The sequence below is a fragment of the Dermacentor andersoni genome, chromosome 8 (genome assembly GCF_023375885.2).
Source record: "Dermacentor andersoni chromosome 8, qqDerAnde1_hic_scaffold, whole genome shotgun sequence".
In the NCBI taxonomy this organism is placed as follows: domain Eukaryota; kingdom Metazoa; phylum Arthropoda; class Arachnida; order Ixodida; family Ixodidae; genus Dermacentor; species Dermacentor andersoni.
Genome location: NC_092821.1, coordinates 132,419,982 through 132,438,675, shown reverse-complemented (window position 1 = coordinate 132,438,675; position 18,694 = coordinate 132,419,982). Strand labels below are relative to the sequence as shown.

General features: G+C 44.7%; 1 protein-coding gene across 1 annotated transcript; it reads left to right on the top strand.

The window, feature by feature from the left end:
* Nucleotides 1-583: 583 nt before the first annotated feature.
* Nucleotides 584-16,873, top strand: LOC126525704 (uncharacterized). Its single transcript, XM_050173618.3, has 9 exons — nt 584-832; nt 3,487-3,533; nt 4,233-4,271; nt 5,458-5,493; nt 6,336-6,432; nt 7,302-7,444; nt 9,668-9,715; nt 10,288-10,323; nt 13,829-16,873. The coding sequence occupies exons 1-9, from the start codon at nt 763-765 to the stop codon at nt 14,018-14,020; spliced, it is 708 nt and encodes a 235-aa protein (XP_050029575.2). The 5' UTR covers nt 584-762; the 3' UTR covers nt 14,021-16,873.
* Nucleotides 16,874-18,694: the final 1,821 nt, after the last annotated feature.

The window sequence follows — 18,694 nt, the reverse complement described above, 5'->3', positions numbered from 1 at the left end:
ACATTATCGTATGCGCCTATACAATAACGTTGTACAGACAAAGCAAGGTTCTTTACGCTGTCTATAGAGGTCCGCCCGCTCCGAAACCCAGCCAAAGCGTCAGCGTATGTCTCTAGGGCTCCCGATGAGTCATCCCGATCCTCTCCATCACCTTACCCAGGTGATTGCGCAGTGCTAAGGGGGCGATAAGACGCTATGTCCAGGAAAGATTTGCCTAGACTGAGCAGCGGGACAAGCGGACCTTCTCAGATTTTTCATACTATTAATAGTAACTTGCACTTGCGGCGCAAACAACGGCCTGTTCCACTCTTACAAGGCCGCAAACAGTGGGCACGGAAACTTCAAGCATCGCAGACTTGCGCGACAGCGGCGGAGCTATGCGACGCTCTCCTTTTTGTCGTTGAAAACTGACGCGACGCGGGCTACACAGCCATGTATTGCATTCAGCTGTCGTCGCGATCGACAACGAAGGGCAAAGGACGTAGCTACAAGGCATGGGCGCCGTGGCCACGTGCCAAAGTAAACAGCGGTTATATGGCGGACATGACAGTTTCTGTGGCAGCCCGTGCCGTAAACAACTCACTAAAACTCAAGCGCGGAAAAAAACTTTTAAAGGGAACCCGAGTGGCAAACACCAGCCGATCAGAAAGGCTTGCGCAAGCTTTCGCCAAAGGCTGGCCCATTGGGGAGCTTTCTATCATCTGCCACTTTACAGGTATCGAAGGAAGAAACCAATGCGCTTGCAGAATTATCGCTACGAAGATGATGTCGAAGCCTGCTGCGATTTGGAGCTTCGCGCTGTTCTTATTGCTCACCTCCACGAATGTAAAAGGTGAGAACCAAAGTGCTCGAATGATTGAGAAGACAGAAATCTGCGTGGTCTGTTACGAGAGAAAAAAGCCAACGACAAGAAGTTAGGCGCGTAATTTTTATAAGCAATGAGGTAGACAACTTTGCTCACAATGTATTGCGCTGTCATACTTTGACAAGTGGAGAGATTCAACTAAACTCCATTGTGCTATGAATGGCACTACGGGAACTATATCTTGCAATCAAACTTTCTCACTGCTCTTATCGAAATGCATTACAGGCAACATACGGATGAATCCGCTTGGTCAAGTAAAATTTGGAGACTTCTATGCCGGCAAAATATTGTAATGGCACTCGAAAGAATATCGAGAAAACTGAACACGCGTTTAAGTTCCACAATGTACTCACCCGAGAGGCTGTCTTATCACAGCCTGTTAAATGGCTAAATTAAGCTTGTTGTGGTGTTGGACATCGACATCCTCAGAGAAGCAGAGTGCTAATAATGTTTGCCTGAATTCCAGGGCAAAAAAGTCCAGTTCTGTCTGACCCTGAACTTTGATAAAGCAAACAGAGTTTCCGCAAAAGAGTGGCAGTATGCGTTGTGCTGGCGCTGAGATGCTGCTGTGATGGTGGTTGACACTTACATGCCACTTTGTAAGCCTTTACAGCACGTTACTGTGAACCTTCATCACAGATTGCAAGTCATTTTCATTACTTTCTACTCCCGTTAAGTACTCGTAGATACTTGCGACACGACAACGTGAGGTTTAATTATTCAAAAGCTCGAAATAACAAAACGCGGAAAGATTAACGGGATTCAAATATCTTGTACTGCCTCAACTGTTTCGCTATCGACAGAGTACTCCAACACAGTAATAGAATACCCATACACGTCGTCGTTGGTCGGTTTCCCAAAGGACTAAATACTATGGCAGCTGCTAACAAAATTGTCAAAAGAGACATCGCCCTGGGCACAGCTCAACTCGTCATCATTACTGCAGGAGAAGTCGCTACCGTCAATGCATTGTGGCCTAGGGAACCAGTAGCCCAGACTGCTGAAATGATTTCCAGTTTTGAAGTGTTTAATAACTACTGTGGCGCAGAGTGAGGGGCCGTCAAATTATCCTAAATAAGAAGCTTTCACGTTCGAAATAAACCAGTTAATTCGGTCCGTAGCAGTGTATGGCTTCTCGCCGGTATTTCCAGTGTGTTCAAATTACTCAAAACGTCTAATGAACCGAGCTCGAATTAGCCACTTTCTTCCCACAGAATGAACGAACATTGACGGGTGGTGGTGGGGGTGAATTGTAGCAACAGGCGGGTTTAGCCTGGCGAACAAGGCCGGCAATTGCTCCGCCCGAGCGTCTCGCACAATACCGCTGAAGGGTTTCACCATATGTCCATCAAACCAGTCTCTCTTAAGAATTCGATGAGGAGACGTGAAGTTTCTTTGCGGGCTATAACTGATCCCTCGGGAAATATAAGGTGTTGCATGCGCGCATGCGGAAGGTCCTTGTTTTGCAGATTCTTCAGGAGAGTGTCTCTTTCATCTTGGAATTGCTGGCAGGACCACAAAAAGTGCTCAGTGTCTCCTGTCTTGTTGCATGTCGTACAGTTCGGAGAATTGATTCGCCCCGTTTTAATAACCAGGCCGGTGTATTAGCAGATCCTGTCCTTATTCGATATAGAAGTGAGGCTTCCTCTCGGTGCAATCTCTTGGTTACGCAGGGCATATGCGGTGGAACCCAAAGCGACGCAAAGTGAATTCGAATGTCAGATTTTTGCACTTGATTACTCTTTGGAGCCTTGATTTTGGGAGGATGATAGAGCGCTGCGTATGCAAGCGCGTCAGCTTTTTCGTTTCCTGAGATACCAATGTGGGAGGGAATCCACTGAAACTACATTGACAGGGGGCAGACTGTGTGAACGTCGTCACTAGACATAACCCATAATTTGAGTCTGTATGCTCTGCCGATTTAATGCCCGAGCAGTTGGTACATTGTTCTGGCTAATTAAGCATGAGCGAGCATTAGCATGAAGACAAAGCTGAGACTGTGTAGTACATCCCACGCAAGCACGTGGGAATGAAATGCTCCGCCGTTGTTCTTGCGTTTTTCATTGTGTCCCATTTCCCTCTAGCGGGTCTATTGAAGATGAAGTGGTGCTCGAAAGTCGGCAAGAAAAGCTTTAAACATTTCGTATGCCACGAGTAACTAAAAAAAATGTAAACAAACTAATAAATAAATATATAAAGTCATATTCAGCCCGACGCGCTCAATCTCAGATTTAGCTTTGTCCTAATTTGCGTTCGTCCTTACATATGTGCTAACTTGCCTGAGTGACACTGCGGAAAGGGCCAAACTTTCGACTAGTTGCCTCGTTCTAACAGCAAGCACCGATTTAGGCCGAACAACAGCGACATAGAAAAAAAAACAGTTTAATTACATTGCATTTTTCTTGGCACCTAATTTTGCACATGTGGGCTTGGCTCCCACGGCCGCAAATTGTCTTCTTCTTATATGATTTGCCTTTTCCAGTCTTATTTATTACTTTCGGATAAGATAACAAATAACTTTCTGAGTGTTCTTTAGGTTTCATTGTTTTTTCGGTTTCATGTAGCTGTTAACCTTTATTTATTTTACCCTTAATTTTAGTCTGACATGTGTACATTTTCAGGCCAGTGTACCGAAACACAACTGCCCAATGTACTTGCCTTGGGAACGGTGAGTAGACGACTCAGACAGGTGCAAACGGTTTTAAACCTATTATATATAAGGGAGGGTGTTCCTTAGAAGCTGAAATTTCGGTGAATACATACCCTGCATACGCTAGAGCATACGCTCATTTCCACTACTTGTTAGCCCAATAGTTCGCGTATTGTATTATTTGGTGCGCTGCATTCTTAATCTGAAGTGAACTTACTATGTAACACTGGTGAAAGTGGAACTTAGGAGAACCTGCTAATTAGCTTGAAAATAGTGTTTGCCTGCGCTTCCTGACTGCAAATTGCAAGAAAATGTTTCAGGCCGTAAACACTGACATGAACAGAAATGAACCTTCGTGTCAGTGTTGTCGGCGGGAAACGTTTTCTTGAACTGGTAATTAGCCCTCTCCAACTATTGAATTTTGCTAAGCACAGGTGCAAACGGTTTTAAACCTATTAGATATAAGGGAGGGTGTTCCTTAGAAGCTGAAATTTCAGTGACTCAGGTGTGACATAAAGAAGGTAAAAGACTTGGCGACCCCCATGTTACGAGTTCAAACTGCTTCATTTCATATTTGAAGTAACCGCTCAAATCATGGTCTTATTACATCGCAAAAGAGAGCGTCCGATACACGACGTAACATTGGTTACCGATATCGCAGAGCTCGCAGTGAATAACATTCTTTAATTTCGCTTTTTCTTCCATTTTATCTTCAAGTGTCTCGGCCTGACTCCCGACTACTGCTTGGACCGGCCTGTGAGTAGTCACTTTTACACCATCACCTGCAATGTGCGCTTTCAGCGAGAACCTCTCCCGTCTTCCCATGTTCGCGATGACTACTCCACTACCATGTGCAGCTGTGGCGCACTTTACACGTCCACGTAGCCCAAACGCAGGTTCTTCAGGGCTCACTTACGCTCGTGAGGATGGAGCTCGGAGGCGATGTTCAAAAGATCACCGCAGATAGACTAGAAGGCTTATCAACCTTCAAAGGAACTCAGTATGCAATGCGTACACAACTAATGATGAAAGCCCCTGGAGAGCGGTTGGTAAAATTTTAACTTCTGTAAATAATTACCAAAGGTGCCTTGAATTATCACAGAACAAGCGCACACTACCGCCACAAGCGTAGAGTCTTCACAAATTTCTTCACTAAAACTGCTGCTGACAAATTCCCAAAACTTTTGGTTCGTAAGCATTGGTTGGGTTGGCCGGCTGCCTTTACTAATGCCCAGCGCTATGAAAGGTTGCCGTTTGTTATTATGAAAGTTTCTAGTGCAAGAGCTTTCTGTGAATGTGGGCGTTGGGCCACAACCCCCCAGATAGCGCAAGACCTGTGTATTCTGCTTTATGAGGTCATGCTACTAGGCCCGAAATTTCCGTGGCCAAGCCCGGTGTGACGAAAGTGGTGACGCTACAATCACCACAGCTTCATCGGGAGCATCGTCATTAGATTCCATGGCAGTCGATCTGCGTAGCACGACGTCATGGATCAGAGTGCGCATGTATCGTGCTATCTAGGAGGTGCTGCTTGGGCTCGCCACTCACACACACAAAAAAAAGGATACTTGCCGGGCCATTCTTTTTAATAAAGTTTATTTCGTTTTCCTTCTTTCCTGCATACATCACTGTTGTATCATGATGTTTGAAATATCATTTGAGCAGGCTGTCGGCAAATGGCAAACAGTGCTTACGACCGAAACACTTTGTGAATTCGGTCCCTGCAAGCTCAACTGCGTCACTTTGTGAAAACTGTAGCTAAACACATTGCATTTAGACATTCTTGCAGGCGTTCAGTGAGTTTCTCTCAACTGATGCTGTTCTTTCATTGTGCTAACCTAATTCCTAGATTTCTAGATTTCTTTTTATTTCATTCGTAGAAAAGGACCGATGTGACATTTTTGACTGGTGTGATCTCTAGCGTCCGACATTTCTATTTCAGGAAAATGCGACGGTGGAAGTTATAAGAATTTTCACGGTAAGCAGTCACATTAATAAAGCGCCAGAAAATGCTGTTATCCGTATTCTTGGTCTCAATCGTGTTGTTTCCACGTTGCAGAAAAAAAATGAAAGCGTTGGTCCTAAGAGGGAGCGTTATGCTGCGATCTGTGCGTTGTTAAATACTTGCAGGGCATAAATTTATTTCTACTACGTCAGAACCAGATAAATTCAATGAATTTTGATTAGTGTAGAAGAAAAAGTCAAATTATTACAGAGCAGAGATATTCTCATTATTCCTCACTGTCTCGGAGGAATTTCCTTCAATATAGAACGTTAAGAAACGTTCATGATATATTATAAAAATTATGAGGTTTTACGTGCCAAAACCACTTTCTCATTATGAGGGACGCCGTAGTGGAGGACTCCGGAAATTTCGACCACCTGGGGTTCTTTAACGTGCACCTCAATCTAAGCACACGGGTGTTTTCGCATTTCGCCCCCATCGAAACGCGGCCGCCGTGGCCGGGATTCGATCCCGCGACCTCGTGCTCAGCAGCCCAACACCATAGCCACTGAGTCATGATATATTATAAATTGGTCTTAAGCATACAATATGTTGTATTTCGATGTTTCAAAGGCTCAGTGGAAGAAAAGACTTCGGCTAAGCGGTAAGCCAGTTTCGCCTGCTTCAGTAGTTGTAAGAGAACGTAGAACCTGCAGGGCCGGGATTGACAAAGTTCTTAGGCCATATAAGTGCCCATAAGAAATGTGTGAGTCAACCGTCATGTCTTAGAGATATTATTTACAATGTAAAGCAAAAAGAAAAGTAAGTGACGAATACGCTCTCATGTTTTCTGATGTTTTCTTCTTTCCTTACAGTGCGTATTTAGAATGATGCCACAAGTCACGGGACCGATTCAAGCTCTGTTCTACCTAAGAGCGTTAACCGCCGGAGTGCTTTCCAGGGCGCAATCAGGTTAGCTCAAATTAGTCTTTGTTTAAGAAAGTCTCAGAAAAAAATTACGGTTTTGTACGAATTCATACGAATTATTGGACGCCAGAGCGTCATGCCAGCGTTACTGAGATGAGACGCTTAATGAACAGGACAATATTTCTGGCGTTCATAAAATTTGGATCCCATAAATAAACAAGCATTACCTATAATGTCGTCAAACAAACTAATAATGTGTGACATGTTCGAGCTTGCATAGCATTAACGTTAGAGATACGATATACAAGGTTAGGCAAGTATGCGAATATTATCCGCAAAAGAAAACACGTATATGAATGGGAAATGTAGCTAAGCGATTAGTTATAAAGTACGACAAAGTATGTACAGTGCGGTCCCCCGAGTGTGGGAACACCCAATCAGTATTCAGAGAAGCGTGACTTGAACGTAAATGCATTTCATGAGGAATAAACGTTTTTATGTTACACGTTTGGCCGACCAATATTGGTGAAAATTGTTTCCCGCGCTACCGTGGCAAAACTGATTTGTTATCCATAGCGAAATGCTAATTTAGCGTTTATTTTGACAGTGATCCACGTAGGACAATGAGCCCTACATCCGAGAGAAAGCACGGCCACTTTTAAGCACTTGTCCAAATCCTTGAACATGACCAGAGTCTTTATTGTTAATAGAAGAAAAACTTGTTCTTTGATGACAAGGGGCTAAATAAAAGCTTGATGCGAGCTTCTGTTCAGGATGGCTCTGTCACTCACGGAAAAAAAAAAGATCTTTTTTTGTTTTTTGCTGTTGTCACAGTATTTCAAGAGGACAACTACTCGAATAATAGGACCTATTCAGGAATTGCTAACTGTGATTAAAACCCGTGGCTTTTTCAGATGTCAATCCCATCGCAGTAGCCAACATGCTATGCAACCCATTCGGGCTGCCTTTGTTTCGCTGTGACAATGGCCTTCCCGGCACAGTAACGTGCGGGCCACCTGTAAACATCAGCCTGCCAACATCCTTCGGGATCAGTGAGGTAAGTTGAATGCAGGAGTTGCAAATCTGATGCTTCACTGAAAAGGAAAATCCAATTTTGGCATTGTCGGAACGCGATTGCACGGACCCGCACAAACTTTGCTTCAAATACTTGGTTGATATCAAGCCACACTTTTAAGTGAGACGAGCTTCAGGAACTATGTTCACTGGATTTCTTTGTTTTGTAGGAATCAAAGACCTTAGAAGACGCGTATAGCCTTCCTGCGTATGCAACTGTACGTTCGTGAACTCTCTCCTTCTGCTTTATCCTTCTTTCTTTAATCCCTCATCGTCTTTTTCCCGTGCAAGGTAACTAAACGGACGTCCGCCTGGTTAAGCTCGCTGGTCGCTGCGTTTTCTTGTTTTTATTTTTATTATCTACACAGACACAAAGTTCCCTCTTACATCCTGAATCAGGTGACTTCGTTCATGGCACCACAGAAACAGCGCGAAATGCGAATGTTGTGGAGTTCTACTTGGCTTCATTGTTCGAGTTACGTTTCGATGATATAAGTTGCGAGGTTGGCACTGAGTAGGCAGGCAATGGGCTCAGTGGATGGACAGCGCACTTGATTGTAGAGCCACCATGTGGCAAGGGTGGGGGGGGGGGGAGGCGAGTGCTGCGTTGTGTTAGCGCTGCCGCTTAAGAGTCAGCACACGGCGTAGTTGACCGATTTCTCAATGTACAGTTTGGGGGGGGGGTATTCTGTAAGTGTCCACCTAGTAGTCATGTCCTTTTGGGCTGCTGCTGAAGTTCTGATTGTCTGGGCTGGGGTACACTTCAGAAGGAGACAGGTGCTACCAGCCAATCAGGATTTCAGCAGCAGACGCAATGGAAATGTCCACAAGGTGGCCACTAACAGAATCGCCCCCTCCTTTTCCCCAGAAGCCAATGGTTAAATGCTTTCGTAGTCACAAGCCATAAACGAATTTCTTGGCGCTTGGATTTGGTTACAGATAGCAAGGTCTTCTGTATGGTGAGAGTGCTAGACGTCGATAGGAACAGTACAACCACGCCTCTATCCTGGACATTTCATCGCATCTCGCATTCCGACACATTGCCTCCTCCGAGTGCTGCCAAGGCAGAGCTCCTCGATTGTACCAGCTGTGGAATTCGTCACCATCCCCTTGTCTAAGAATCTGAACAGACACAGTGATTATCAGAAGGCCTCGGCGGTCTGCCTGCCGACTGTCGCATAACCTATGCGCAACAAAGATAACCATAAATTGGCACTTTCCCCATGCCACATTTAAGAAATAATTACGAAATTAACAGCATTCTTAAGCCAGATATGTCACATTGAGAACTTTTTTTCTTTTTTTTGTAAGCGATAGGCGATAAAGCATCGAAGGGAGGGATGTTCTACGTTGCCGTGCGCCGATGGTGCGTATGTCCATTTCTTCTGGTTTTATGGCATCTTAACATGAACAAGAAGCCTTAAGGTCTGATGAAAAAAAGCAGTACAAAGATTAAAAACGAGCTTGGCGGCATCAATTGCCCGCCCGTTTCAAACTGGATGCTGATAACATGGATACGTTCATCTAGTCCCACGGAATGATAATCAGAAGATGCTTGGATTTTGAAGCCGAGTTTTGTAAATGGCACGAGTTAAAAACCGTATTTTCAAGGAAGATCACGCCTTTCCATGTTAACTTGAAGGAGGAAACGTGGTAGAAATTGAGCCCTGACGAAATACCCGAAATGAGCCCCAATGCGAGACTGAGGAGAGTATGGAAATTTGCTGTACAAACTTTGTGGGATCTTAGAACACGTGCAACGGCGCTCCACAAGCATACCATATTAAAAGATGTCACACTATTGTCTGATCTCGTTCTTCTTGCCAAGATAAAAGAAAACGTTCTGCTAAGAGAACACAGCGCAGATACCGAACCGTTCTGGTCCCTATCGTGGAGAATAGTTCGGTGAAACGAGCTTCTCGCAAAAAAAAAAAAAGAAAGTTTCCTCGATAATGTAATGTATCGCTACCGGAACCTGAGCTAGTGGTTTCATACTTGTTATAGTGTAAAAACACGAAGCACTGAGAAGGAATGGCGAGACAGGAAATAACGTTTCTTTCTGTCTTGTATGTTTTTCCTGGCCACACTTTGCTGTCTTGCGTTTCTTCGTATTGTTTCACGCATGTTGCACCATAATAGCAAAGTGATACGAGTAATGCATTATAGCACAAATATTTGATACCAACAACAAGTGTTCCCTTTTCAGTGCATCAATTCATCCCGCTTGGTCTGCTTGGAAGGCGAAACGCTCAGAGTAAGTAAAAACGAAGACCTTACGCATCGCTAAAGAACATGATGATGCCAGCAACCAGTACGAGGCGCTGTTAACCTCTGTGAAGTATCGGAGACAACATATTAACCAAATCCATTCTGTGAAATATTCTGGGAAAGGTGACTCAAAGAACATGACCATCCAAATTATATTACCATGTATTATGACGCAAACGATCGCCATACATGTTCTACAGAAAGCGAACTTTGAACTAAAGGAAAAAAAAAAGATGTCCTGGCCCGGAAACTGAGTCGTGAACTACGGTTTAAACAGGGCAGGCTGGTGTATTATAGGAATTAACCGTGAGTTTTCATACTCAACCCAAAGCCTTTGATAGAACCTCAACTCAGCCTATTTCTTTTTTGACAAGTTATTCCGTAAGTTTTCCCTAACTCGTACCCCTTTGTTTTGATCAATAATCTGTCATTGCTCCGAAGGTTCTCTAAGATAAGGCACCTGTAGATACAGCACAAGCAATAGAGAAAAGGGTCATTCACACAGTAAGGTTTTCTGACAGAATGTTAAGATGTCCACCTACATTTTTTGTTTTTCAGAATGACACTATGACCGAGCTCATCGACTTCCTTGCAGTAAGTTTCTGGCTGCTGCTAAGCGCAAATGAAAATTATTTTATCGTATCTCCGGTAGTGCACCAGAATTTTCCTGGGTTGTTGTTGCAAACAAAACACTCTTATTGTCGTCAAGATCATCACGAGACTCACATTTGGGTTGGTATACTAAGCACAGTAGCGGACAGTAGTGCCTATGTAAATCGATTGAGTCTAGCGTAATTTGCAGGATTCTGTCTATCTGCTACGCAGACAACCTGCACAAGTGAACGTATAGATCGCTATCTTTATTTCAAGAAGGAACATGAAGTCATACATTCGGAACATTTGTAACGATTAATGTTAAGATTGCAAATAGGAGAAGTTGGTACCAATCCATATTCAGTAGCAGAACGTTTTACAAGAGAAGTATGAGGGAAAGAAGGAAAAGAAAGCAGGGAGGTTAACCGGACGCGCGTCCGATTTACCATATTACGCAAGAGAATGCGGGAAAGGGATGAAAAATAAGAGAGAGAGAGAGAGAGAGAGAGAGAGAGAGAGAGAACACGTGTGGTTGTCCATCACGCCTACAATCGGTCACTGCTGCCAGTCGACTTCATAAACCGCAGAAATGCCCGTGTCCCTTTTGACAGGGACCGGTGGCGTAGCCATAAGTGGAGAGGGGCACACCTGGGGCGTGTCACCTCCGACCAATTCCGAAATTTTTGTGTGCCAGGATAACTTCCGCTAGCGCCCCTTTCGGCAGGTTGCCTTGTGCATGCCCCCCTGTCTCTCTTTTTCAAAAAATATTCCTTGCTAGGCCTTTGACAGCGACAAGCGAATGAATGCGCAAGTCAAGTGCTGTCTACCAACTGAGTTTGCCAGTTGTAAACATCGGCTTATAAACCGCACCACGTCACTCCTGCCACCCGCGCGCTACGCTCACACAACTTGCAGCCAGAAATCAGACGCGAAGTATTTTAATCAGATGGCACAACTTCATAACGAAAATTCAGTTAGTGCCATCTCAACCTTGCCAAGAAAGATCACTTCGTGATCGCAGAAAGCAACCGAGGGGTGGCTAGCGCAGGCATCATGACCTTTGTGTAAAGATTCTATTCCAATGTTATTTTAATGGTTCTGTACCAGTCGGTGCAAAGTTGCCTGCAGAGAGAGGCATTGGACACCGACTGGACTCGAGACCGTTCACAGAGTCAAAGATACTCGGACCGTGGCCACACCCGTCACTGGCTCGAAAAGCGATTCGTGCGCTCGTGCGATACTTGAAGTGCACCGGCTTAAGAGACCGTTTATAGTGTCCCTGTGTATAGCGTCCCTCCCAGAAGCACTCAGGGATTACTCTCTCCCTTTTTCCTCTTTCTATTCCTCTTTTCCCCACCCCAGTGTAGGGTAGCAAACAGGATGCTCTTCTGGTTGACCTTCCCTGCCTTTCCTATCCTTGTTTTTTTTCTCTCTCTCTCTCTGTGCCAAGAGTGCGGATTTGGGCTGGTTGGGTGAACCTTGACATATACAGAAAACAGCGCAGACAAACAGGAGCAAAGGAAGACGACAACACTGGCACCGACTATCAATTGGCGGTGGAAGGAACGGACAACCGCAGTGGCTAAGCACGAGGTCGCGGGATCACATGCTGGCCGCGGCGGCCGCATTTCGATGGAGACGAAATGCAAAAGCGCCCGTGTCCCGTGCATTGGGTGCACGTTAACGATCCCTATGGTGGTCGAAATTAAACCGAAGTGCCCCACTTCGGCGTGCCTGACAATCAAATCGTGGTTTCAGAATGTAAAACCTCACAAATCAATTCAAGTGGAAGGAGCGGAAATATATCCAGGGGAAGAGCTGGCAAGCAACGAAGATGGCTAACGTAAAAAAAATAAACACACAAGAAAAGCGGTGGGTCATCCAACCCCAAATGAGGCAAGAGCTATGACCTGCCAGCAACTATGAGAAACTGCATCAAGCGGGAGAACTAAGGGCACTTGCGAACAACAACAAAAAACTAAAGCAAAAAGTGTTAAAGATAACAGACAACGCCTGTAAACAACTAATAAAATATTTTAAAAACGTGAACGTAAAAAATGACAAGAGAGGTGGTGAGTGACCATATGCGTGCAAAATCCCGCGATGGCTAGTTGTCGAGATACAGAATCTCCTAGTCATGCAGTTAAACAGATGGCGTGCTAATACATGCGGAGCCTTTCTTTTGAATGATATACGCTTCCCAGCTTTCACGCGCTCGCTGCTGGCGGTATTTGCCAATTCATCAGATCCTATCTAGCTGAAGCGAACACCCACATTCAATACAATGCGAGATCAAGGTGCTGCCTGCTGTTGCTTTTAGCGAGGTTCCCGTAACCTGTTATTTAAGTCCTTTCCAATCTGCTCAACATAGCTTTCTGCACAAGTCAAGAGGGTCGCATAACGGCCTTCGTCTTGAAGGGCACAAACGGGTTCTTGCGGTTTTTTTGTTTTATCCCAGGCTGGTCGCAGTTTATCATCAGCATTTACAGGTTCGCGTAAGGTTGTTAGTGTGTTGGGCACTAACAATTTCAATGACGATACATCCTCCTGATTTATTTATATTGTGCGGCACAGCGCGGACAATGAATCACAGCTGTCGGGGCGGATCGTTTCCTAAGTCGTTGTCTAGGAATCCTGGAAATATTGGGTAGGATATATTCAGCAATGCCCCTCAAGGTTCATGACTGCTCCTACTCAATGCTCATCAGGAAATACAGCGGACCTCAGGCGGAGAACTTGGGATTCGAAGTTTGGTTGTACGAGATTCACGCACGACCTGCATAGATCGTTCTTCAGGGCAGCAGTGGCAATAACGCGCTTCTCTAGCTTGGAGTGGGCTGTGATAGTTGCATGCCAGCCGTAAGTCTTGTCTCATTCGGTGCTTGATAACTCGCTGCTTGTGTGTGTGTGTGTTTTTTATGTTGGCTATCTTCGTTTATTCCCGCCTCTCCCCAGAGTATATTTCCGTGCCCTTGAAGAGAACCACCAGCTGGTAGTGAGCACCCATGTTGTCGTCTTTGCTTAGTCCTGCCTGTCCGCGCTATTTGCTCAGTATGCCTATACCAATGTTATTTGTTTTCGCGCTTCTTTATGAGCTGAGCAACGTAATAAACAGTATCAACAGGCCGCGAATGTTGTGTGATAAGAAAGGAGTAGAATAAAGTGAGTGGAATCCATACAGTACAGCTGCCTAGAACTCGGTCAAGCGGCGAACACTTGTTAGGATGGGCACTATAACTATAACTATAACTGTAACTATAACTATAACTATAACGATAACTATAAGGAAACACACTAATTTGCTCTCGACCGTTTCTGCGGTGGTTATCACATCTCTCTTTTTGTGTGTGTGCGTGGGGGGGGGAGGCTGCGCTTAAGACTGTCGTGTCACTGGCCCAGTACAATTATTCAATGATGCTTGATGCGCTTCTCCAAACCTCTACCAGCTGTCTCTGACCCTTCTCTCAAAAAATGAAATTGCTCGTCGCCTTTCACCGCGCTGCAGTGTCTCCTGAGACGATCACCCGGTGATGGCGGCACGCTTGCGGGCCGGCTGGCCTGCACACTCGCCCAGTTGGTGCAGCTCTCGGCGCAGCAATTCAGCGCCGCGTTTCCCCTTCCGCTGCTGGCCGCCGGGATTCAGATGTCGGCCAACCGATTGAGCACGGAGCTGGCGATGCGCGCCCGCTGCTTCTGAGAATACTGTGGCGGCAAAGAGCGCCTCCCTACGTGTACGACAGTTATGCGATCATATGGCGTCGCACTGCCCAAGCGCGAGGTTGTGGGTTCGACTTTTTCCAGTCTGTTGAGACGACGTTTTGACGGGTGCACGCTAGTACGGGGTTCTAGATTCAGGTTGAGGGATCGCGGTTAAATACCAAGCTTAAGGTTGACGTTAAAGAAACGCGTGTGGTCAAAACTAACTCCGGAACATTCACCATAAGGCCGTCCCTCACAACACACTATGCACTTTCGGGGTAGTAAACCCCACAAATAAATTTGAATTATACTGACAACAACATAAATAAGCTAAAAAGAACATACCATAAAAAGAACGCGTTTGCTGTGCTAGTTCGTTTACATTTACGTGCTTAAAATATAAGGAATACATATATTTGAAGTCTTAGACACTGTACCTCGTGCCTAAATAAGGCGTAAATAGTTGAAATTGAGCAAGCCCTAAGGTGGGTAAGCTCTTATAGGGTAATTAGTTTTATACTAACATTGGTCTCGAAATCTTAAGTATCGCGTCGTCGACATTATTGTGGTGTCATGGCGCCGAGCAAAAACACTGTTTCGCGTCGTGTGGAAATGAGGTCGACTACAGTGGCACTGCTCACGAGAAAAGAACGAACAATGGTGTTGCACACGTTTCTTCCTGCGGCGGTTTTGTGTCGCCGCTGCCCCGATCGCAGAAACAGTGAGAGCCAATAAGTAACGACTTTACGATCACTTCGTGCTTAGCAGCGCAGGGCCAAAGGCATTGCACCACCATGGCCGGTGCACAAAACAAGTAGCACCGTTAAGCTATTTATGACACGCTATCACTATTCAGCATATTTTGTATGGTTTAGACCATGCGGAACCTTACTTACAGGAAAAGAAATGACAAATCAGAAATATCATGTCAGTAGTGTTCCATTAAATAGGAGCGCACATTACACTATGACAGAGACATACGCAGAATAGGCACCAACTCGCTATTAATCTTTATTCATGGCAGAATGAGCGGAAACACATTTACAGCCATTTTAACAACCTAGCCATACAGCCATACAACCTAGCCATCACAGTACCTTTACCGGGAACCTTCGTTCGGTCCTGCGCAACATGCTGTACGTGTCATATTATTAAAGACCGTGTCATTCGTTTTGACCTAAAACGCGGCCATTAATTATCATGCAAGCTTGTCTCCGCCCTTATCCGGAGTTCGGATACTAGGAAGCATATTCCCACAGGTGCAGGTACACCAGTGTGCCGGTAAATCCCCCACAGATTGTCAGCGAAAAAAAAAAACGCGTTCCTACCTGCCATGTTGCACAGCGCTCAATAAAAATTAAAGGAAAGAAGTATCTCCTAATTAATGTGTACAGCTAGACTCATGGTTGAATGATGACCGTACATATCCTTTCGCTTATGCGGAATGCAATCTGTGTAGCACAGCCACAGTAATCATGGGTACCGAAACATGAAGAAAGATGAACAATGGACACATGATCATTTATATGGAATGAGTGAGACGATGTTCAGTGCATATCAGTCACAAATTGAAGTTTCTTCTCCATTCAATAGCAATGAATACGTAACAGATGGTGTGCAGATGAGGGTCCCAAAGGCAATGACTGCAACCTCGCTAAATTGTTCGTCCTACTACACGACCTGCTAAATTTTTATTTCTTTCACTCATTCCAGTTGATCTTTTTATGAATACCAGAGCAGAAGCTTTTGCATAAATGTGTCCTTTCGGTGAAGTTTGATTGTGTAAACTCAGAAACTTGAGATTTCAGTATTTTTATCATACTTGGATGGCCAGGAATTCTTAGCCGGCTTATCATTTGCTCTACAAACGTCAGAGCTGCCGGGCAGAACTGGGCTCAGCTAGCTCAGTAGTCTGACACACTGTCTGACATTGTGCCTGACATAAAGTCGGAAACTGTCCCGGACATTGTATAAAGAATCAGGGTTCGTAGTGATGAGTTGAACGGCATGATGCCACGTGAAACCTTTTGGCGATTGCCCTTAAAATGGCTTGCATGATTGGACCGTGCCCATCCTAGTGTCAGTACCGGTGTCAAACGAATATTGTTGAATTGTCTTTCTGGTATTTTAGCTTTCATCTGCACAGAACGTTATTAAGCAAACTTATCATTTTAAAGCCAATTTGTATTTTTGTAGTCGTTTCTTCCGTACGCAAGTAATAAAGTGTTTCGTGTCCTTATTTGTTATCGGTTCTCTGTTTATTATCGTAAAATTATTGAGCTAGGATGCATGTGTGTGGCAAATTCAGTGACAGTGTGCAGATAACCCTGTGTGCGCGACATGCATACGCAAAACTGTGTACGCAAAATTATGCCTAAAATAAAAACCTACCTTTGAATTATAGATGCCATTGCCTTAGCCACGTGCTCATTGCACCGACGCTCTCTTGAATTCTGAATTGCAAGTCACTGGAAGCCATTCCACGAATTAACGGCGGTGATGCATCTGCTTGAAAGCGAATATACTTGTGCAATTCCTACGTGTAAACCCGCCTGCACGCTAAAGAAAGGAAAACCAGTTGTGTTTTCAAGAATGAATGAACCAATTAATGTATCCATTACTTAATGGGAAATAAAATTCTTCACGCCTTTAGCTATTTGTTTTCTTCATTCCTTGACCGTTATGGAGATTAGTTAATTCATTCGCAGAACGAAATCATCAGTGGTGAATTCACAGTTATGAGCGCGCTTGGAACTCGGAAGCATTTACGAAGCGCTATCTCGGCGCGGTGAAGGGTGTTGTTTTTTGTTTGTGTTTTGGCCCTAATAAAATTCACCTGTTCGACAAGGCTCGTCCTGTGTCCCCGTCACGTTGCTTTCCTTTTGCATGCTGATTTGGAGTATGCGTCAATTGAAGAAGCCCAACTTCCTACCTCACTAAGAAAGAAGCATCCCCAATGTGAAATCTGGGGATGTGGCTGTCTTCGCTCGAAATCCCAGGAGGACGTCCACATGGAAATACGGATTGTGGATACGACTGAGGTGCGGCGGCCACGGCAACATTGGTTTCTGAGGGACCTTTATGCAATTTTTAGTAGGGTTCAGGTACAATCTCTACCGGCATGGCCGGCGGCGGTGCACAGCGTTGATCTCTAAAAATAGAGCATTTCGAAATGAATTATAACAAAATCCCTACCACATTCAAAAATATTAACTTGCTGACCTACTCTGCAGCACATGGAAACGTTTCAGAATGGATGAAGATAGAGCAAATAGCAGAATAAAGGCACAGATGTTAATCACAGTAACTGTTCAGTTGACTATTCTGCACTTGGGGAAACGGGCAAGAAAGGTGAGGAGGAAATTCAAGATACGTAAAAAAAGGAAAATGGTTCGTAAGAACACGATCAAGGTGCTTTCAATATATATATATATATATATATATATATATATATATATATATATATATATATATAAAGCTGGTGTTTTACGGTACTGGTGCTCTTTCTGAAGACAACAGCACACCTTGTCCGAGTTCTACAAGACAACCGTAGTCCTCTACGTCATTAAATTTTATCTTAAGCACAATGCCCACACGTAGGGCCGAATTCACGAAGCTTGTCGTTCATAAGTGCTGTTTGCTATTGGCCCACCGCGTTTGCCAAAAATAAGTTTGTCCACAAACGTATGAGGTACCGGGATGCATGTGCCGTGGCCGGCAGGAACGCAATGCTGCTAGCGACATCTAGTAACGCTTTTGTCTGTCAGTAGCGCGTCCGAAGCGTCTCTTTGTTGCGTGAGTGGCCTTTCCAGAGGAAAATCACAAGAGGGCTGTAAGTTAGCAATTATGCCGCTACCGACGCTTTACACCACTTTGGATATGGCAGGTCACCGCACTATAATAGCTTTGCGTCATCTTTGATTTAACGTTTCACCGCGGGATGGTGCTATCAGCGGTTTTGGCTACAGTCCACATCTCCGGTAACTCGCTATCCCTAAAAGGGCAATGTGCTTAACAGACAATCTAAAGCTCTCTACTGCGCGACATGAATTAGGAGCGCAAGAAAACCCAAACCAACCACACATTCACTAACCATATAGGCCTTCTGGAACTCCTTTTGACCCTCCATTACGTCCAACATAACAAATGGTTGACGCTGGCGCTTACGACCAGTTCTGGCTCTAAAACTCTTTTGTGAATACGGGCCTTCCTTTTTCACAGTGACAACCAATTGCCCTAACTCATAAAGTTCTACATAGACTTCACAATTATTGGCCGGACAGTGCGATCATAGAAATACTGCAAGACGTTTATCGTAGGACGGGCACCATTTAACGTATTTCTGCGATTGCATACGTGATATCTCTTTGGTATTATGCTGGCGCTACAAAGGCACCTCCTTGTTATCTACTAAGGAAGATAGAGGGGCCGCAGGAAGATAGAGATATTAAGTTATCAACAGTGGGAGAACAAACAAAGCGTCTGCCTTAGCTCCGGATTCAGGCTGAGGCTGTTTGTCCGCTGCGGACTATACAATGTGATAAGGGAGTTTAATATTGCGACAGCAATTATATGGTCACTCCAGGTGATTTTTTGCTGCCGCATTCATCGTGACGTATCACATAGATTTATGTATATGTAAGGTATATGTTGAAGTATGTCGCATATGCAA